The sequence below is a fragment of the Manis javanica genome, chromosome 7 (assembly GCF_040802235.1).
Source record: "Manis javanica isolate MJ-LG chromosome 7, MJ_LKY, whole genome shotgun sequence".
NCBI lineage: Eukaryota > Metazoa > Chordata > Mammalia > Pholidota > Manidae > Manis > Manis javanica.
In genome coordinates this window covers 135,778,673-135,800,860 of record NC_133162.1, presented here as the reverse complement: position 1 = coordinate 135,800,860, position 22,188 = coordinate 135,778,673, and the positions used below count along the sequence as shown (strand labels likewise).

The following is a 22,188-nucleotide window of genomic DNA, read 5'->3' as shown; positions in this document are numbered from 1 at the left end:
GGAAGCGTTCTCTCCTGCTCTGTCCAATACAATACCCACTAGCCACATACGGGGGCTGCTGAGCACGCGAAGTGTGGCCAGTATGACTGAGGAACTGTATGTTTAATTTTAATTTTAACTAAAATTAATTTGAATGTAAATATCCCCATTTGGCTAGTGGCCACTGTATTGGATGGCGTGACCCTAAAAAGTGTGACATGCCAAGCTAAGGAGACAGGTGAAGTGGAATGGACAAGGACTTCAGAGCCAAACAAGCATGGGTTCGAGTCCCAGCTTGGCCACCTACAAGTGTGGGACCTGAAGCCTCAGCTTCTCCATCTGTTGGATGGAACCTCATCACTTAACTTGCAGCGTTGTTACAGATCAGTGAACTACTCTTGGAAAACTCTTAGCACAGTGCCTGAGCACAGTCTGAGCCCCTACTGTGTTCTGGGACAGAGCCATAGCACAGAGGAAGGGACCACATGCACAGGTGATATGCACGTCTCAGTCTCCCTTTCATCCATCACCTGCCTTATTCAAAAAGGAAGTGGAGAGAGTCATTTGAGGCCGCTTACAGAGATGGCTATCACATGACAGAATAAAATATAAGAAACCAAGATGAAGAGAAAATTAAGGTCGGAAGATACAATGCAGCAAGAGAAAGGTTAGTAAACCAAATTCCGGTGCATTTTTCACTAGACATAGCCATCAAAGTTATTCTGAGCTTCCTGGTGGGCAATGCAAAACCAAAATACAAGCAGTGATAATATTAATAATGTCCCCGAGTTAAGAACAAGCCAGTTTCTGAGAAGAAACCCATCTCTGCTGATGGGATGTCACCAAGAGGGTATCAAGTGAGCAAATGCCATTGGCAGAAACAGTCAATTCAGGATCCAGGCGGGCTTCTCAAGCGCCATCTCCCCCAGCCCCCTTCAGCCAGGATTGTCAGTACTCCGCCAAAGCAAAGCTCCAGTGCAGCTGTTCTCTGGACAGGGGCAGACCATGCGTTTCAGTGCAGGGCAGGGAATGTTTTCTCCAGGGCTGGCCATGGCCTCCTGTGACCAAAGACAGGCAGGCATTAGCTAGGATGGATGAAGGCAGCGTCAAGGAGGCTGCCGAGTCTGGAAGAGTGGGCCACAGATGAGGCTGGAGAGGGAGGCTCTGTAGGGACCACAGGGCACCTGAGCCCAGGCGTGCACCAAGCGTGAGGCGGGAGGGCTGCACTAGGCTTAGTGTGCTCGTGGCATGGCACTGTGGAGGACAGCTACCCTCTGGATGGGGTGCAGAGCCCTAGGAGGGGAGATTCTCCTGGAGGGCTTCTCCCCCAGGGACACCCTGCTGTCACTGACTTCCCCAGGAGGGGCGGGGAGCCAGGATCTGAGGGGGCAGGGCTCTGCTGCATGTTGGCACACACCACCAGACTTCAGGCAGTGGGAAGGCAAACATTTCAGAGGACGATGGCTTAACACCTTCACCCAGAAGAGAAGGCAGCCCTGGTGAGGTCCGAGGAGCATGGTGTTCCTGGGCGAGGGGGCACCTCTCGGGGTTGTACACCTCCTTAGTTCCGAGTCACATGATATTCCTGGGGCATCACCCTGAATGTCTGGCATTCCTGCATGGGGTGGGGCTCCCTGTCCACAGGGGGTGTGGCTGCCTGCAGGCCCTCTGGGGCCCTGGGCTGTGGAGAGCACAGGGCCAGGCTGGCTGGGGCACACGGAGGGGCTCAGAATCTAGGCTCACAGGTGCCTCTCCCTGGCCGCACGCCCCGTGCTGCTGAGCGCCTCACCTTAGGGCTCTCCTGGCCCACAGCCTCTCCCACCCCCCCCACGCCCCCCACCCGCGTGGACCTTGATGGCTGATCTTTGCATTCCTGTGGGCAGGGGTGGGATTTCAGGCACTGCAACAATCCTGCCAACAGTAAAGTGTATAAAAAAAGCAATCAATGGATATGGAAGAGCCAAGTGACAGGAGCAAAATGTGAAGGAAGTTCCCTCCCGCGCCTCCGTCCCTCCTTCCTTCCACCCCCACCCTGATGGGCTCCAGAAGAAACCGGTTTAATATAGGTGCCTCTGCAAAGGACAGGTCTCCATAGATAGACAGATACCTCCTGTATTTTTTAACAAAAATGACATAATATTATAAAATAAAGCTTGTTTTTATTACATACTCATATATCAACACAGATATTAGATGAAACAATATGAAACTTCTAATATTTGATGGCTTTGGCGGTCTGGACCAGGCGGTGCAGCCCAGATGCCTGACACCTGGGGACCGAGCTGACTCCCACCAGGTGGGGGCCTGTCCACCAGCCCTCGCAGCTCCTGTTCTGCTCGGAGCACTGCATTCCATCCCCATCAGGGGCCCTCCATTCAGTGCGAAGAGGCAGTCGGCTGGTGGCACAGGACATGGCCCAGCTGCACCAGCCCCACCCCCTCTCTGCCTGAAGAGCGCTCGCACCCTCTCCTCGGCGACGGTTGGCAGCCCTCCCGGGTAGGTGTCCTTCCACACACCTGTCTCCTCCTCTGTGCCCACAGCCCACCCGGCACCCAGCCCCCTGCCCACTGCAGCCCTCTCTGGGTCCCAGCAGCACTCTGATTCCGCACCCCCCCGTTCCACCCCCCACCTGGCCTTTCAGCATTTCCCCTACCGCTCTCCCCTGGGGAGAGCACCCCAGTTGGGTGTTGCCCCCGCCATGCTTGTTCGTGGCTCCACATTCAACCTCCGCAGCTTTGAGGGTGGTTTTGGGAGCCCGCAGTTCACCCCGCTCCTCTCGGGGGGTGGGCACCTCCACTCTGGTTCCTGAGGTCAGGCTGACCCTGGGCTAGTGCAGGACACTGGCCCCATGGGCTCGGCAATACCGACCTGCCTCAGGGCTCGACGAGGGGGCCCGAGCTATGAGAGAGGCCTCCACCTGCAAGGGGCAGGAGCCTGCAACTACCCCGGGGCTTTCCCTCGGGAGCAAGACTCACTTGCCTTCCTGGGATGGGGGCAGGGCTGTTTCTGTCCCCCTGGTGGCCATTCATCCATCCATCCATCCATCCACCACCAACCATCCATCCATCCTTCCACCCACCCACCCATCCACCCATCCATTCATACTTGGGAACCTACTGGGAGGAGTAAGGCACAGTTCTATTCTTCAGCTTCTCACAAGTGCGGGAGAGACACATGGAATGACACATGTAACAGGGGCAAATGCTGAGGTAGAAAATTACAGCTGTTGCCTGTGAAGATGTCTGTGCCTGTGTGTTCCTTCCATACTCCTATCAGATCAAGTACAGAGACACCAAGGTGAGAGAGACCATGGGCATTTCAGGAACTGCATGAGGTTCAGTGCACCTGGGGGACGAGGCGAGATGCAAGGCAGGCTGAAGGGGTAGGTGTGTTATGATCCAGAGGGCATCAAATGCCATAAATACGTGGCACACTCTAAGCTATGGAAAGGCATAACATTGCCAACTTTTTGCACCTTTTAGATATCACTTGTTTGGTGGAATGGAGAATGATTTTTGAAGAGACCAGAAGAAGCAAGTCCGTCTTCTAGGAGGCCTCCATCACCCTTGCAAAGGGCAATAGGGGACTAAAAGATGGGCAGGATGGGAGGGGGCCTCTAATTTTCCTTTTCTTTCAATGTGTTTATCTGGTTTTGGTATTAGGGTAATGTTGGCCTCAGAGAATGAGTTAGGAAGTGTTCTCTCCGCTCTGCTTCCTGGAGGATACTGTAGAGAACTGGTATCATCTCTTCCCTAAATGTTTGGTAGACTTCATTGGTGAAACCATTTGGACCTGGTGCTTTCTTTTTTGAGAGGTTGTCAATTATTAATTCAATTTCTCTAATAGAGGCCTATTCAGGTTGTCTATTTCTTCTTGTGTGGGTTTTTGCAGATTATGTCTTTCAGGGAATTGGTCCATTTCGTCTAAGTTACCAGATTTGTAGGGATAGAGTTGTTCACAGTATTCCTTTATTATCCTTTTAATGTCCATGGAACCAGAACAATTATCCATGGGATAATTTCATTTCTAGATATTTGTGTCTTCTCTCTCTTTCTCTTCCTTAGCCTGGCTAGAGGTTTATCAGTTTCATTGATGTTTTTAAAGAACCAGATTTTGGTTTCTTTGATTTTTCTCTATTCATTTCCTGTTTTCAATTTCATGATTTCTGCTGTAATTTTCATTTCTTCTCTTTTTATTGCTTTAGGATTATATTGCTCTTCTTTCTCAAGTTTCCTAAGGTGGAAACTTCAATCATTAACTTTAGATCTTACTTCTTTCTTAAAATATTCTTTTAGTGTTATAAATTTCCTGCCAAGCACTGCTTTTACTTCATTTCATAAATTTTGGTTAGTTGTATTTTCATTTTAATTTAGTTAAAAACATTTAAAATTTTTTCTTGAGACTTCCTCTTTGGCTTATGTTATTTAGAAGTGTGTTTCTTAATTTTCAATATTTGGGGATTTTCCAGCTTTAAAAAAATTTTTTTGTTGTTGTTAATTCCAATATGGTCTAACAGCAGACATTATATGATTTCTATTTCTTAAAATTTGTTCAGGTGTGTTTATGACTCCGAATGTGGTCTATCTTGGTGAATGTTCCATGTGAACTTGAGGAGAATGTACATTCTGCTGTTGTTTGATGAAGTATTTTGTAAATGTCAGTTAAATTCAGTTGATTAATGGTGATGAGTTCAACTGTGTCCTTATTGATTTTTTTCCTGCCAGATCTGTCAATTACTGGGGGAGGGGTGTTAAGGTCTCCAACTGGATTAACCTTTTTTCCCTTGTAGTTCTGTCAGTTTTTGTTGCATGTATTTTGATGTTCTGTTATTAGGTGCATACATGTTAAGTAATGTTATGTCTTCTTTGAAAATTGGCCCCTTGATCATTATGTAATGACCCTAAAGGGGCCTTCTTCCTTGCCCTGAAGTCTGCTGTATCTGAAATTAGTATAGCTACCCCAGCTTTCTTTTGATTAGTGTTATCATGGTATATCTTTATCTTCTTACTTTTAATCTGTGTCTATATATTTAAAGTGGCTTTCTTGAATATAACATATAGTTGGAATCCTCAAATTTTAAGAGATGAAATTTTCAGATCCTAGTGATCACTTGGATATGAGAACAATAAGATGACTCAAGTATTTAAAACAACTGTTAGCTCCATTCATTGATAAAGAATACAGGGAGAAAAGCAGGTCTGAGGACAGAGGAGATTAATTGCTGTGTTCATGTTGAGTTTGATGTGCGCATGGCCTTTCTGCTGTGGAGACATTCAGAGAATATGGCCTTGGTGGGTCTTGAGTATCAACCCAATAGAGATGAGGGTTGGAGACACTGATTTTGGACTCAGAAGTGCCTTGATCCTGGCAGTGGTCCTGAGAGAGGGTGGGAATGAGAAGGGAATCTGCAGGCTGAAAGAGAATAGAAGGAGTGCCACCAGATCAGTGAGAATTCTTTGATTTCAATTAGAGAATCCAAATGGCTTAGCTCAAATAAGCAAAGTGGAAAAAGGCAAAACAGGATTTCTTTTTTCTCCTTCCTTCCCAGCCTGCCAACTTTATTCTTTCAAACCAGCAGTTTTGAGGATACTAGGTTCATAGCTCCTGACAGTTCTGGAATTACATGTCAACATTTTGTGACTAGAGAAGAAAACCAACCCCCAACTCCAATTCAGAATATCCCAGGGAAAGCCTGTGATTGGCCCTTGGCTGGACCACATGCCCACTGTGGGTACCATGATTTTGGTACCTACCAGAAACAGTTTGGAGATAGGGAGGTGGATTTCCCCAAAAGGAAACAGGGACAGCACATCAGGCAGACAAAAAGAGCAGCATCTCCCTCAGACACCACAAGACCCAAGTGAGGGAAAACGCCCTGGGGGGAGATTGAGGGTACCCCCCCACCCCCAGAGGCAAAGGGAGGCCAGGGAAAGGCAGTCCTGCAGAAGCCCAGGGGTGCAGGCAGGAAAGAGTTCATGCCTGAAAAGTCTGGCCCTGGCTTGGCAACGTTGGCTCTGGAAGGGTTGGTGCAGTGTTTGTGGGTATGTGCCTGTGGCCCGGGGCTTGGGAAGGCACGGGGCAGCTCCTTCACGCAGCTCAGCTGTGGAGCAAAACCAAGAAGAGGGCGATTGCTGGAGTGGGTCATGAGGCCAAGGAAATCCATTTTAGGGTAAACACGACCTGAGTTTATCTGTATGCAGGGGGGGGAAGGCCAGAACAGTGATAATGCATGAAGATACAAGAGGCTGAGGTACGTGTAGTAGCTATCTAAGGCTGTGTAACAAATTACCCTAAAATTTTGCAGCTTAAAATGACAAAGATTTATTATCTCACACAGTTTCTGAGGGGCAGAAATCCAAGAGCAGCTTAGCTGGGCAGTTCTGGGCCAGGGACTCTCTTGAAGTCTGTATTCGTTTCTAGGGCTGCCAAACAAAGTGCCACAGGCCAGGCAGCTGAGACAACAGACACCGCTGTCTTCACAGTTCTGGAGCTGGAATCTGAGACCAAGGCACTAGCAGGGTTGGATTTTCTGAGGCCTCGCTCCTTGCTGCTTTGTTAGCACGTGAGAGGTCATCCCTTTATGCGTGCACACCCTGAGTGTCTCTTCTTCTTGCAAGGGTGCCCTGTTGGACTGGGCCCCACCCCAACAGCCTCGATTCAACCTCATCACCTCTTTAAAGACCTTATGTTCAAATGCAGTCCCATTCTGAGGTGTGGGGGGTTAAGACTTCACCATATGCATTTGAGGGGATATAATTCAGCCCAGAACAAGGTTGCAGTCAGCATGCTGGCTGGACCTGTGTGCGTCTGAAGCCTTGACCATGGCTGGAAGACCTGCTTCTCAGATCACTGGCTCTCTTTTTTTTAATTGTAATATTAGTTTATTTCAGATGTACAACATAATGATTCAGTAATTATATACATTGCTAAATGATTACCACGGTAAGTGTAGTTACCTCCTGCTACCATGCCAAGATATTACAATATTATTGGTCATATTCTCTGTGCTGTATTTTCATTCCTGCGACTAACATTTTTAATTTGAAGTTTGTACCTCTTTACCCCATTCATCTGTTTCACCCATCCCCTAGGCCCTCCCCCTGTGGTAACCAACTATCTGTTGTCAGTATTTGTAAGTCTGTTTCTTTCTTGTTTGTTTGGCTCTTTCGGTTCCACATATAAGCCAGACCACTGGGCCTTGGCTGGGGCCCTTGGTCCCTCAGCCCTGGGCCCCTTCCTAGGCTGCTTGTCCTCACGACATGAGCAGGTTCCTCAGGCATCAGGTTCCCCAGGTGCAGCTTGTGCTGAAACGAGGGAAGAGCCGCTCCTGGTGCGGAGGGCAGGGTGCTGGGCTGGGCGGTGTTTGGAGGGTGGCAGTTGGAGGACATGGCTTCTGAAGTGGAGTAGTTCTGGGACACAGGGAGACGAGGGACAGTCACAGAGGACTGGAGGTCACTGGAGTCTGGAGGTCAGGTCCTGGGGGTCCGGGACACATGGCAGTTCATCCCCTGGGAGATGGCAGGATGCCCGTGAAGCAGGTCCTGGCATCTGAGAGGGATGAGTGGTGGATGTGGAGGTCAGACATCATGAGTGAGGGGGCACAGTGTCAGATGCCCTAGATGAGGGGGCCAGAGACCATGCACAGGCCTCGGACTTCCCTCTAGGGTGGAGAAGTGAGGAGCCAGGCAGGGCACACACCTGGGCACCTCCCACCCACCAGGTCCCTGTGTTAATGAGGCAGGGAGGTGGCCCAATCGCCCCTTGAAAGGTTTAGTTAAGGGCTTCTTTGTACTTTTATACAGACTTTTACACACACTAAAGCAGGGCCAAGGGCATGGATCTTGGAGGTGGGCAGAAGAATCCCCTTCTTGGCAGTCTCAACACCCTCCAGCCTCTGCTGTGCCACCTGAAAAATGGGGACAGATTTCCCCACAGAGCAGTGACTGCTGCAAGGGAAGCCTTCTCCAGGGCAGCTGCTAACTGTTGGTATGCCGAGGCTCCCATCTGGTACGAGGGAATAAGCAGTCCCAAGGCCTTGCCTGGATGGCTCTTCCTTGGCTACAGGTGCCCTGGTGATGGGCAGTCACCTGGGCCCAATTCTACACTAGAGAGGAACAGGAATCTGGCTAAGCCATGTCAGCAGCCTCAGGCCTGGGCATGACCTTCCCGCGGGGACCTCAGGGGTGCTCCCTGGGGGAGGACTGGGGGCACAAACATTTGTGAGCCCTCCCTGCATCTCTCTGAGCTTACAGAGGCCCTGCAAAGCCCAAGCCACTTCCCATCGGGAAGGGGCACATGAAGTCACTTGCAAGACCTATTCCAGCTGGTGGGTAGCAGAGCCACACTGTCTCCTGTGCCCACTGCCTCCCAGGGCACCTGAGAACACACTCCCACAGGGGCAGCTCAGGGCAGGGAGGCTGGGCTGCAGCACCCCGGAAACACCCTTCCTAGATTCTCAGACTCTGTCCACCCCGAAACATCCCAGCACAGACTCCCCCTGTCTGTCCCGGGAGAGCCAGGACAGGGCCAGGAGGAGGTACCATGCTCCTTTGCGGTTAGAGAGAAAAATGCAACTTTGGACCTTAAAAAAGAACCTGATTACTGCCTTTCATGTTGTAGACACTCAAGAGGTGCTGGTTTAGGTTGCCATTAATCGTATAAATGCCCAAGGGCTACATAAAAATTGGAATAAAAAACTCCTTGTCCAAAAGAACATAGTGGCAAACGGCTCTGTCTTGTCACCCACCGCCTCAGCCTGGCTCCTCGCCACCTCCCCGCTCGGTCTGCATGGCCCGCCACCAGGCCCCTAACATCCTGGGCACTTTGCTAAAGCGGCAGCGTCCTTGGAGAATGTCCCCCTTCCTCCCGCTGCTCCTCCATCAGAGCCGCCGTCAAACTGCCTCATAAACAGACGCCTCCTGGGCCCTCCTGGGACAGGTCGGTGCTAGACGCAGGGAGCATGGTGATGAACTGACTGCCAGCACACTCACGCTGCTCAGCGCCCCAAGGCCCGGCTGGGCTCGGTTCCTCTGGGTCAGGCTCCTGGTCCCCTCCCCCACCTGCTGCAGCTAAGCAGGCCGGCCTGGGCGCTCCCAGGTGCTGGGGACAGGCTTGAAAGGAGGCAGGTCCAAGAGGGATTCCCAGCTAAGTGATGGGGTCACCATTCCTTCATCAAGCCCCTTGTATGAAATGGGGGAGCACCTGTGTTTTGGGGTGCTGTGAGGTCTTCAGCATGTCACATGTCTTGGCTACATTGGCTGTCTACTTCAGCACTGCCCATAGCATATTGGGATGCTTGGTTTTCACAGACGTCTGACCAGATAAAATTTGCACTTTTGGATGGCAGGGACTGTGTCTTAAGGATGTTCAGAATCACCCCGACTCCCTACGTCAAGCCCAGGGCTGAATGCAAAATAGATGTTCAAGAGAGATGGAATAGCATGAAAGAAACCCAGACGGCTGCTTCTTGCACTTGGATGGGATGGGGCTCATTCGTCCTTTTATTCACAAGTCATTTCTTGAGCCAGGCCCCTCGGAGCACTCGGGCTGTGTGGTGAGCACACACGGCCCCCGACCTGAGGGGCTCCTGGGCAGGGCCCTGAGACTGACACTCTGCTCTCTCTCTGCATGCAGGCTGTGAGCAGCTGCTGCCTCGGGATGTCGGTCTTCAGGCTGGTAAGAATGGCATGTGTTCCACCTTGGGGTTCCTTGCGGCAGTTACCAGAGGCTGAGTCCAATCACTGCCAAGGAGAGAAGAGAGGCAGCGAGCGCCTGTACGGGCAGCACTAGAGACAAGGGAGTTTGAGGAGCAAGACAGATGGTATGGTCTGGAGAAGGTGAGCGTGGCCAGCCTCTGGGCCTGCGCAGGTGGCCACCAGCACAGTAATTCCTCATTATTCGGGCTTAAGCTGACTTGACAAAGGGACTTCCCACCAGTCGTCTCACTGGGTGGTCACAGGGAGCTCCCCCGGTGTGGGTAGAAATCAAACACGGCTCCAGATCTCCCCTTTTGCTCTGCACCATCTTCCCCCAGCTCAACAAACATCTCCTAAGTGCCTGCTGTGTCCCAGGGGCCAAGAGATGGCTCCTCGTGGGGAGCAGAGGGTCTTTGCATCTCCTATTGAGTCAGGGACACTGAGATGGTGCCCTGCCCTGGGTCGGGGGACAGGACTCCAGGCAGCCTGGGGGTGTGCATGACACAGAAGCTTAGGAGCTGGGAGAGCCCAGAGGAGAGCCCCCAAAACAGCCTGCATGTCCTCTTCTGCCCTCCAGAACTCCAACCAAAATCCAAAAGCCAGATAGTGCTGTAAAGTGCTCTTTGAAAAGAAAATAACCTACATATTTTACTTTCAAGTGCAAAGCCACCAAGTGGCCACTGTCTCTGTCCAGCAACTGGACACACACGCTGAGGGGGCAGCATCCCCTACCGAGTGAACACCTCAGGGCTCCTACGGCTGAGCCCTCCAGGGACCTGACACACAGAATGACAGCTAGGGTTGGTTTTCAGTTACAGCCTAGAGATAAGGCTGTTTTAGGCCAGAGAGAGAACACATGGTCCAAAAATTCAGATTGCAAGGACTTTGGATAACTAAATCACAAACATTAGAATGTGGCAACGTTTCAAAGCATAGGGAGGTTTTAAGGCAAAGCCGTGTTTATTTCACAAAGGGATATGCCCATGGGAAGCATGAGTTCCAAGTGGCCCACTGGGGAATTCAAGCAGTGTGGAGAGGGTACCTCTTGGGGGTGTATATTACTCTCTGTTGCAACTGTGGGCCTGTGCTGTCTTCTAAGATTGCAAGTTCCTTGAGAGCAGGGTTATCATCTTGCTTATCAAGGGACACTTCAGAGGGCCAGGTGACTGTTGAATCAGAACCGCACTGAGCTCGTTGCTGGCATCCCAGCCATCTGTGCCTACTCTGAGCTGGGCATGATGCCAGCTTCAAGGCAGCCCCACAAAGTTACCTTTCAACAAGTGAGGAAACTGAGGTTCAGAGAGGTTCAGTGACTTGCCCAAGGCATATGCTCGTGGAATGACCTTTGGGCTGCTTTCATCTCCTGGCTATTGTGAATAATGCTGCAGTGGGAAGGGTGGAGGGGGGGGTGGGGGAGCAAATATGTCTCTGAGATCCTGCTTTGAATTTCTTTGGATCCCAGAGGTAGAATTTCTGGATCATATGGTAATTCTGTTTTTAACCTTTTGAGGAACTTCAGTATTTTTTTCCCCAGTGGCTATACAATTTGCACTCTCACTGACAGTACACAAGGGTTCCAGTTTCTCTCCATCCTCATCAACACTAGACTTCTGTTCTCTTGATAGTGGCCACGTGATAGGTGGGCTGCTCTTTTCCTGAGATCTTCACAGGAGTTGTTCAGCCCTAATACAGGGCTTGAATTTGTCCTGAATTTTCTCCACATAAGTGAACTCATCTTTTTGTCTGCCTACCCATAAAAAAATTGTTTTCTTTATTTTTGAAGTCCAATAACCTTTGCTAGAACATCTTAGCATTGATTTTTTTCTTTGTCATTCTTTCCTGATACTTGGTGTGTTTTCAATTCATAGATTGAAAATTGAAAATCCACAGACTCAAAAATTAAAGAACTCTTTAATTCTTGGAAAGTTGTCTTCAATTATATCTTTAAATAAGCTTTCTGTCCTTTTTTTTCACCTCTCTAGTTTTCTTGGACACTCCAAGTATTTCTATTTTGCCCATCATCCATATCTATCATTTTCTTCCTAATCCTCACTTGTAAAATTTCGATGTCGCTTCGCCCCCTTTCCCCTCCCGTCTTCTGTGATCTTTATTGTGCTTTTAGCCCTGCTTCTCTCCCTGTTGTTTCCATTCTTGCTTTTGTTTCCGGCCCATGTTACCTATTTCGCTTCCTCCATTTCTTTCTGGAGTTCCGCCAGCTCATGAGCCATCCTCTCCAGTTGTCCCAGCATCTCATTTCTGGGCCCCTTTGCCTCTGATCTACACGTCGGGGAGTATTTGGAAATCGTGGGGAAGTACTCGGTCACTGCTTCCCACTGCTTTGTGGCGGTTTTGTTCGCTTTTCCTTGGCGGGTGTTATTCACCCATTTCTTTCCCCATTTTGGACTTCAGTATCTTCGTAGGTGTCCCTGCTGGGCCTCAGGATTCAGTCCTCTTTGAACGGGTGAACTTTCTCTGATCAGAAAGAGGTTCATGGGTCATTGTCGTGTTGCAAGTTGGCTGAAACATGATGAGAGTTTAGGCTTTGCCTCACGCCAGCCGGTGGGTCTGGGACTACACTGCTAGTCACGGGGCAAACACTCTCCTTTCCTTCCTCACAGAGGGTCTGTTTCTTGTAAATATGGCTTGTCTGTCTCTTAGAACCAAGCCAGGCCAGGGGGGCCTCCAGCGCCACCTCCCATACCACCCTGAGGGGCGACCACAAGGGAGGGAGGGGGGTCACGTCCCCCATCCCCGGGAGCTCTCAGGGACCGCCCGCAACACAGCAGGAAGGGGAAGGTGGAGCAGGGATCCAACCACGTCTTCTCTCTGCTATCCAGGGGGACCATGTGTGGCTGAACCCCACCTCTGCCAACGGGACTGGTGTGGCCATCGGGGGTATTGTCAAGGAAACTAAGCCGGGCAAGATCTTGATCGAAGATGATGAGGGCAAGGTCGGTGTGCCCGGGGAGCCCTCTCAGCCCCACTCCTGCGCCCTCCCCTCCAGGGCCCTGAGCCCCTCCCCTTCCCTGGTGCTGCTCCCCAACACCAGGGGGGACCCGTGTGGCAGGACAGACCACAGTGGGGTCCTGTCATGGTGAGCACTGAGTGCCATGGGCACTGTTTCCGTGTGAGAGGGCAGGGCGGGAACTGGCAGGTGGAAGCTAGGGCACTGCGGCCAGCAGGAAGGAGTCAAGTGGGGCAGGGGCTGTTGCAGGGTTGGGGCAGGGCAGAAAGCTGCTTTGCAAAGTAAAGGAGGGGAGCAGGCAGGCCAAGAAGGTGGGAAGAAGGGTATGTGGGCACAGCACACAGAGGGGAGGGCCCCAGAATGAGGAGGAGGGAGCTGAGCAGAACGGCCCAGCCAGGAGGCATGCAGCTCAGGGTGGCAGGGCCCCAGCTCAGCCACCTGTTGGGGGATGCAGGGGGGCGCCAAGGGCTGTGGCAGGAAAGGCACACAGGGAAAGGGGCCCAGCTGGGCGCCTCGGTCTCCTTCAGGCAGCCCTCCTGGCTGAGGTACTGCAGGGCGGGGCATATGGAGTCTTGGCTTCCAAGGAGAAGATTCTAGACAGAGACCTGGGAGTTCCACACACGGAAGCTGGTAAAATATTAATAGTAGTATCTTCTGTTTGAAAAATGATGTTAAAAAACACTTTTACTTGCATGCTTTCATCCCAACAGTCTGTGAGGCCCCCAACTGCAAAGTGCCCCCATCCTAATCACAGCCAAATCTAACTACTGGCTAGGCTCCTCTGCCCCTGGTCTGAAATCCACTCAGCCTCAGCTACATGCTGGTTGCTGGTCTTAGGTATGGGCTGACTCCGGCCACAGACTGACCCGATCCTGTCACAGGTTTCCTGTGACCTTAACCACAGATGACCCTGGTCAGAGTCTAGCCACCAGGCCAGCTGACCCGCTGAGAACCGGGAGAAGGGCAGCAGCTGGTCCGTGCAGAGACCACCCTCAGGAGATCCTGTGTCCTTCGTTCCAGGAACACTGGATCCGAGCAGAGGACCTTGGCAGTGTCAGCCCCATGCACCCCAGCTCAGCCGAGGGTGTGGACGACATGATCCGCCTGGGGGACCTGAATGAGGCAGGCGTGGTGCACAACCTCCTGATCCGCTACCAGCAACACAAGATCTATGTGAGTCCTCATGTCCCCACGGAGCCCGCACAGGGCTGCTGTCCGTGTGCTGACCCCCTGGCTGGGGAAGAAGGCCATACCCTGGGGCTTGGAGCCAGGCACACCTTCTTCACTCCCCTCTCCCTGTGCCCTCACTGTGTGAGGGGGGCAAGGTACTTAACATTCCTCAGAATCTGCTCCTCAGTCCAAAAGAAGCAGGGTGGGCAATACCTTCAAGGGTGCAGAGAGCTGATGTGTAGAATGCCAGGGCAGGGTCTGCTGTGGCAGCCAAATGGACCACAGGTCATGGGGTGGGCATATTCTCTGTCCTGCCTCTTCGTAGGCATGTGGCTGAGACAGGGTCACCAGGCAGAAGACCCTGCCCTCTCCTGAGGGCCAGGAGAGTCACGTGGCCTAAGTGGCATGGCCTGCGGGAGTCATTGCCTGCCTGTGCCCCTCACAGGGGGAAAGGGCATGTTGGGTTCCGACCAGCCCTGCTTTTAGGATGCCCAGAGGAGTGGGAGACTGAGCAGGGGACCCTGAATGGAGAGGAGGGCTGGGAGAGAAGATTGAGGAGGGGATAGGGTCCTCTGAGACCCCTCTGGCTGACTGGGCGACAGAGCTCCTGGGACTGATAACAGCAGTAAGCTAGAATGAATGGCAGCTTGTCCTTTCCAAAGAGCTTATGCTTGCATTCATTTATCTGGTTGTCATGACATTTCATTCCTAAGATGAAAACTAAGATGTGGATAATCACCTGACTTGAGCTGGCTGTCCCTGCCCCCACCCAGAGGAACAATCAGGCCTGCTGGGGGCTCCAGATGAGCTAGTGGCCCTGGGCTGGGGTCCCAGAGGAGAGGTCATGAGGGCTACAGCTGTCAAGCAGCCACACAGAAGCCCTCGTGGGAGGGGCTGAAGACTCATTTCATACATTCAGCTCATTTTTATCAAGCCTCTCCTCAGTACCAGGCAGAATGCTAAAATTGAACAATGACCCCCTCGTTTCATCTTCCTGAGAATGCACCCCTTCCCTCAAGCTCTCATTCCTGGTGAACACCCCATCTTTCTGGGGGAAGGGTCTAGCAGCTGAGTCCTATCTCCTTGGCCCAGAATCGGGCCCCATGTGCCCTCCACAATCAGGTGGTCCTGGTAGCTCCCGGGGGGGGGCACTCAGAGTAGAGGGCGCTAACCACCTGCTCCCTTCCCAGACATACACAGGCTCCATCCTGGTGGCCGTGAACCCATTCCAGCTGCTGCCCCTCTACACCCTGGAGCAGGTGCATCTGTACTATAACCGCTACATAGGTGAGCTGCCGCCTCACGTCTTTGCCATCGCCAACACCTGCTACTTCAACATGAAGAAAAACAAGAAGGACCAGTGCTGCATTATCAGGTGGGGGGCAGACTCCCCGCGTCCCTGTGAGGCTCAGCGGGCCAGGTGTCTCCTAAGGGCCCAGGAGCTGCCTCTCTGCTGAACAGTCTCCCCACCAGCATGCCTGCAAGGCCGGCGGTCCTGGAATGAACCAGATAAAACCTCACCTGCGAGGGGCTCGCTGATGAGCTGGGACACACCAAGAATTAATGTAGTGTAGACAGTCTGAGACCCACAGGGACTTATGGGCAGATACGGTGGGATTTCTGCAACGGGAGAAGGTGTCCCCATTCATACTGGCCCAGCAAGCAGGCCCAGGGTGGCTTTGCAGGCGAGTTGAGAGGTGTGGGAAAAGTAGTTGTTCTGTTGACTGATAGCCCTGCACACCCTCTGCACAGTGGCGAGTCTGGGGCAGGCAAGACGGAGACCACCAAGCTAATCCTGCAGTTCCTGGCCACCGTCAGTGGCCAGCACTCGTGGATCGAGCAGCAGGTCCTGGAGGCCAACCCCATCCTGGAAGGTAGGAGGTCACCCTGAGACCTGGCCCTCTAATGTATTTCTTATGACTCTATACCACAGTCATATAAATGGAATCAGACGGTTCGTAGCTTTGGGGGTCTGGCTACTTTGGTCAGCATAATGCATCTGGGATTCTCGCCTGCCGTTCCTCCTACCAGTGACTCATTCCTTTCATCACATCGCAGAGGTACCACAGGCTGTCCACTCGCCTGGATTGTTCATAACTTTGAGTGATTATGAATAAGGCCCGGATAAACAGTTGCATACAGATTTTTGTGTGAACACAGGTTTGGATCTTGGGTAAATGTACAGGAGTGAAGTGGTTGGCTCAGATGGCAAGTGAGCCATCACTCACTGTCAGAACCTGCCAGATGTTTCCCACAGTGGCTGCAATCCACAGCAGAGTCTGAGAGGTCTAGCTGCTCCGCACGCTCACCGGCACCTGGTGCTGTCAGAGTGGCGGTCCTCACTCGAGTCCGCATGCGCATATAGGCAGCTCCTTGTGGCTTTAGCTCGTTTCCCTGGAGGCTCATGAGGTGGAGCATCTTTCATGTGTTTTTTTCCCATCTGTAAATCTTCTCTGGTGAAGTGTCCTTCCAAATCTCTTGCCCTTTATTTGATTTGGTTCCTTAGTAATGAATTTTAAGAGTTCTTTATATATTCTGATACAAGTCCGTTATATGATACATGTTCTGCAAATATTTTGTCCCAGTCTATAGTTTGTTTTTTCAGGCTATCAACAGTGTCGTTTGCAGGGCAAACATTTTAGATTTTGATAACGTTCAATCTATCACTTTTTTTCCTCATATTGATTATGCCTTTGGTGTTGTATCCAAGAAATCTTTGCGTGACCCAAAAATTTTCTCCTATGTTTTCTTCTAGATGTTGTGTAGTTTTAGGTTTACATTCAGGTCTGTGACCCATTTTGTGTTAAATCTGCCTATGGTGCAAGGTATGGGCTGAGTTTCTCTTTTCTTTTCTTCTTTTTATACGGACATCCAATTATTTTGGCCTCATTTGTCACAAAATCTTTCTTTGTTCAATTGCCTTTGCATGTCTGAAGCCAATTGACTATACAGATGTGGGTCTATTTCTAGATGCTCTATTCTGTTCTGTTCCCCTGTGTGTGTACTCTTTCACCGGTACAACACACCTTGATTTCTGTAGCTTTTTAGTAAGTTTTGTAATCAGGTGGCATATAGTCTCCAATTTTGTTCTTCTTTTCTACTCTAGGCCCTTCCCCTTCCCATATATATTTTAGAATAAGCTTGTCAATTTCAACCCAAAAAGCCCACACAGATTCTTTCCTGAGGAGAAATCAGCCCCTGGGTTCCACAACACTAAGTAGGTGTTTTGAACTACCGCCCTTCTCAGACCGTCTGCTGTACATGGGATTCCTCTGGTGGGGAGGGTGGGGGAGAGACAGCACAGTGTTTCTTAAACCTGTCAAACCAAAGGACCCTTTTCCTTCTTCTCATGGGATTAATGCTGTTATTTAGTGGTATTTTCAAATTGTAACACAGCCCACCAGTGGGTCATGAAAACAGTCTTTTAAGAAAAATTAGATAGCACAGAATAGGAAATAACCCAGTGCATTACTCTTGGTAAGAGCTGGTACTAAATATTTTCTTTTAATTATGTATACAGGTGGGGGTGTATGTACTAGGATATGATGCAAAGGATCTTTCTTCCTGTGGGTCCCACAGACAAACCTGCAGAAACAGCTCTGTGAGATGCACTTCGGGTCATGCTGCGACCCAGATGCCCGCTGGTCTGGCCTCCTCATCTGTGCTCTGGCCCAGGCCAGCTCCTGCCACTCTCCCTACAAGCTTGCCCTCTCTAAGCCAGCCTCCAGCCTTCAGTCGAGCGGTCTTCCTAAAGTGCAGTGTGCTGCCTCACTTCCTCAGGAGCCTCCCTGCCTCCCCCATCACCGGAACACTGACTCCAAACTTCTGTGCTTTGCATATGCTCAAGGCTGCACGCTGCTTGGCTCCGCACACTCACCAGTTCTGTCTCTCTTCCTCTGCTTTCCTCTGGGATCCCAGGCCCCAGCCAGATCTCCCACTGCACAGACATACCCCATGCTTTCTGACCTCCAAAGCCTTACCTGCACTTTGCCTTCCTCTCAGCCTATACTCTTGGCTGCCACCACTGTCCAGGGCACTCCTATCCATCCTTCAATTCTGGGCTTGAACACCTCCTCTGAAAAGCCTTCCTGGATGACCCCCACTAAAAGTAAATTTTCTCCTCTTTGTCCCCATCGTGGACATCACCCTCTGGCCCTCAGCCTTTGGAAATGCCAAGACCATCAGAAATGACAACTCAAGCCGTTTTGGGAAATACATTGACATCTACTTCAATCCCAGTGGGGTGATAGAGGGTGCACGCATCGAGCAATTTCTCCTGGAGAAATCCCGGGTGTGCCGGCAGGTGAGGCCTCCACTCCCCGTGCTGGTGCCGGGGAGACCGCCACCCACCCCGGGAAGGGGTTCCCTTCCATTATTCTCACCCCTCCTTCCCTCATCCCCAGGGGCCCCCCCAGGCCTCAGCTTGCTACCACTGGACCCCTGCCTTACCTGACATGAACCAAGGACCCAAGAATTGATCATGATGGTCCTCTCCCATTATTCAAGGAAAAGAAATAATAGGATTTTCCATTTTGAATTTTCTATCCGTATAATTTCCCTCATTCTTTGATGCCTACTGCTCCACACCTCTACTGGAATTACTCCTGAGGCCTGGCCAGTCCCCAGCAGAGGGTCTGAATCCTGACATCAGTCCCTCCCTTGTGACTTTAGGCAGGGTGCCCTCCCATGCCTGGGAGCAGTGAGTTCAGGGCACGGTGCGTGGCCCTTATCACAGAGCTGTTGGCACGAGCCAGCCTGGGAGGGCCAGGAGGATGACAGCCAGCGGGCCGGCTGCTCCTCAGGGCAATGCTGAAGCCACACCTGGCTGCCAGCCCTGGGAGGCGAAGCTGGGCCGGGACTGGGAGGGGGAGACAGTCCTAAGGCCTCCAGCCTTAGGGCAACTACTCCCCGGCTCCCCGGACGCCCCCCCCCCCACCGCCAGGCCCCGGAGGAGCGGAACTACCACATCTTCTACAGCATGCTGCTGGGGATGAGCGCCGAGGAGAAGCAGCTGCTGGGCCTGGGCATGCCCTCTGAGTACCGCTGCCTGAGCCTGGTGAGCCCCGGCCCCACCCCGAAGCAGCTGCCCCCCGAAGCCGCCGAGGCAGGGACTGAGGCCTCCCCTGCCCTGCTCTGCCCCCGCCGGTGTTGCACCCACCCCATGGCTCTCAGAGACCTGCCCTTGTCCCCTGCTTCCTTCCTTCTCGCTGAGCCCGTGGGCCTTCCCACCAGCATTGCCTTCCTTTGGTCCCACAGGATGAAAGGCTCCCGGCCACCCAGTAGGTGCTGGGGTGGGGTCGCCACACTTTTACCCCAATTTCATGCCATCTGCGCATTCCTGTAGGCGCCCCTAGAACCTGAACTCCAGGAAAGCAGGAGCCTGCCTCTGTTCTGGGCTGCACCCCGGCCCGGAACCGTGGCTCCTGCTGTTGGCAGGGGAATGGATGAGTTCCACCTCTGGACTCTCCCTCCGGCCTAAGCCCTCCCTTCACGCTCACTGTCTGGAGGCCTCCATCTCTGGCCTGGACGAGGGCAGCAGTTGCCCCTGGGGCACCCCCAGCACCAGATTTTACCCCCTAATGCATCACCCACCCTACAGAACTTCTGCAGGTGAGACCACAGCTCCGACCACAGTTCCGCAGGGGCTCCCTCTGGCTCCATGGCATGGTGGGTGTCCCAGTCCCCCAGATCCACCACCCACCAGCCTCTCCCTCCCTATGGCTCCAGCCTCCCTGAGCCCCCACCCTGCCTCCCACCTCACAGCCTAGCTCCAGCTGTTCTCTGCCCAGGTCACTCTCTGTGCTGCCGTGAGGCTCTGTATGTGGGGTCCACTCCGGCACTTCCTCCAGGAAGCCTGTCCCCATGCCCCGTAGGGCTGGCCCTGCTGCCCTTTGGTCTTAGCACCTGTAACATCCTCTGACGTCGTCACTTGCTCCCTGCTTCTCCTCCCGGATGCAAGCGCCCAGGGCAGGACCAAGTCTCTCCACTTCTGAATTCCCAACAGGTGGCACAGGCCTGGCACAAGGGGAGCTGTGGAAAGTTTTAGAGGAATGACCCCAGAGAGAGGAAGGCAGGCATTACTTCGGATGGGTAACAAATAAAGATTCTGACGCTGAATGACTTGGCTGAGACCATGCAGCTACACCCATGCTGGCTGTAAAGCCCAGGCACACTGCACCTGTGTCATTGTGATTCTGCCTCCAGAAGTACTTTCGTGCGTTTTCTGAGCTTGGACTTCCAGGAGGCCTCTCAGGGCCTATGAAATGTCACTTACCAGGCCCTTGGCTGAGTCCCTGAGGCATCTCTGCCTTACTGGCCCTACAGTGGAGGAGGTAGGGTGGAGGTGGCCCCAGAAAGCTGAGGTGCCTGGTCCCACAGGGGAACTGCACCTCCTGCGAGGGGCTCAACGACGCCAAGGACTATGCCCACGTCCGCTCGGCCATGAAGATCCTCATGTTCTCCGACTCTGAGAACTGGGACCTCAGCAAGCTGCTGGCAGCCATCCTCCACCTGGGGAACGTGGAGTTCATGGGTAATGCTATTTCCACCTACACTGCACCCCCTGAGGAGGGACAGTTGGGGGACTGGGGCAGGAAGAGGAAGAAATCTCTGGGGGCTTCTGCCTGAGGGGGGCCCACTGAGGTCACATGCTCTAACCCTGTCTTGGAAAAATACACTGACATGTTGGTGTGCTTGGGAGGCTTCTTGGAATTAAGGGGAACTCTGATAAGTCACCCCCACCTTTAGCTGAGACCCCAAAGGGCTGTCTCTCGGGATAAGGCTGAGCCAGAGTAAACAAAGCCATGCATGAACATGCAAGCCAGTGTGTGAAAATCTGGGCCAGGGGTTAGGGTGCCCTGGCCTCTTATCCCCCAAGCACCTGACAGGGGCTACTGACAATCCTCTCTGGAAGAAAATAGCACCAATCTAGCTTACAAATCAGTCCTTTAAAGAGTTCTCCAAACACAACATCCCGCATGCAGCCAAAAACAAATGGGGACCAGGAAACAAGGTATCATGAGCAAGAACCAGCAGAAATAACAGGCAGCAGAAACAGAGCCACAAAGATTTCAGAGATGCGATTACAGGATATAGACGAGAGAGCAGGTATGCTCACTACGTTCATGAAAAGGAAAAGCAAAGCTTGAAAATCTAGACAGGGAACTGGAAATGTAAATGTAAACTATAAAAAAATGACTACAGATTTTAGAAGGAACCACACAGACATTCTAACATAAAAAAAAAAAAAGGCAACCAAAGAACTCAATGGATGAGTGTCCCAGCCTTCCCGGGCTCTTGGCACCACTTCAGGCCGCTTTGCCACTCAGCATTGCTGCTTCTTTCTCCAGCTGCGGTCTTCGAGAACCTGGACTCCTCTGACGTGATGGACACGCCGGCCTTTCCCACCGTGGTGAAGTTACTGGAGGTAGCCTGGCTGCTGTGTCTGGCAGCCTCGTGAGGGGTGCAAGGGCCTCGGCTGGCAGATCCAGGGCCCCCGATCGCAGACCCTGCCCAGGCTCTGCTCCTGCCTCTCATGTCTCTCCCAGGCTCTCGGTTCAGCTCCTGTGTCCTCCACACTTAGCAGGTTTCGGGGTGGGAACGGAGGGCAGTGTGAGCTAATTGCTGACACAGTGGAGAAATGATTGGTCCGGCTTCAGCACGCATTTCTCCCCTTGTCCGGTGCTACCCCGGCTCTTCTGTGGCCTCCACCCAGCATCCTCATTCTCTATCCCACCCAGTACCCAAGTTCTCCCCACCCCGGCCACCTGACCAGTGACCTCATGCTGGGCCTGTCCTGCCTCCCATCAAAGCGTCTGTGCCCCATGCCCTCGAGCCCAGGGCTTCTGCATGAGCTGTGCTATGCTGGGAAAGTAGAATGTGTGGGTACCTTTAGCCCTCTCGGTTTACAAACAATGAAGGGAGCCTCACCCGGAGAAAGAGCAGCAGGCGCTGGGCAGGGAAGTGTCTTGGCACTGGGGACATTGCAGTGTCCTCCACATCACACCCCATTGACACTTCGGGGAAATTAACAGAATCAAAAGGGGAAAAAAGGGATCACATTAGGCACGTTTTGCTGCTGCTGGTCTTCATTTGGTTCAGAGTTCTTGGAAGCTCTGTGAATGTGCCAGCCCCATCCCCCATCGCACCCCGTCTCCCAGGTGAGGAACCAGGCCCTCCGGGACTGTCTGATCAAGCACTCCATTAACATCCGTGGGGAGTTTGTCACCAGGCCCCTGAACATCACCCAGGCTGCAGACCGAAGGGATGCGTTTGTCAAGGTGCCGAGCTGGGGGACAAGGGTGTCTGTCTACTGAACGTGGCGCCTTGCCCTGTTGGTTGAGAGCCAGAATGAATAGAGAAATCTGGGCAAGGCCCGAC

The 22,188-nt window shown here is 52.3% G+C and overlaps 1 protein-coding gene across 4 annotated transcripts in view; it reads left to right on the top strand.

The window, feature by feature from the left end:
- Positions 1–22,188, top strand: part of MYO7B (myosin VIIB) — a 62,725-nt gene that overhangs the window by 2,035 nt on the left and 38,502 nt on the right. For 3 of the 4 annotated variants that reach the window (XM_073241635.1, XM_073241632.1, XM_073241633.1), the window contains exons 2-11: positions 9,613–9,654; positions 12,512–12,625; positions 13,660–13,812; positions 15,000–15,184; positions 15,562–15,683; positions 17,970–18,112; positions 18,752–18,865; positions 20,188–20,341; positions 21,159–21,235; positions 21,969–22,088. In XM_073241635.1, the coding sequence (XP_073097736.1) occupies positions 9,637–9,654; positions 12,512–12,625; positions 13,660–13,812; positions 15,000–15,184; positions 15,562–15,683; positions 17,970–18,112; positions 18,752–18,865; positions 20,188–20,341; positions 21,159–21,235; positions 21,969–22,088 (1,200 nt within the window). In that variant the 5' untranslated portion in view covers positions 9,613–9,636. Of the gene's footprint in view, positions 1–2,377; positions 2,476–9,612; positions 9,655–12,511; positions 12,626–13,659; positions 13,813–14,999; positions 15,185–15,561; positions 15,684–17,969; positions 18,113–18,751; positions 18,866–20,187; positions 20,342–21,158; positions 21,236–21,968; positions 22,089–22,188 lie in introns of those variants that run through there. The other variant, XM_073241634.1, reaches the window with a different exon arrangement.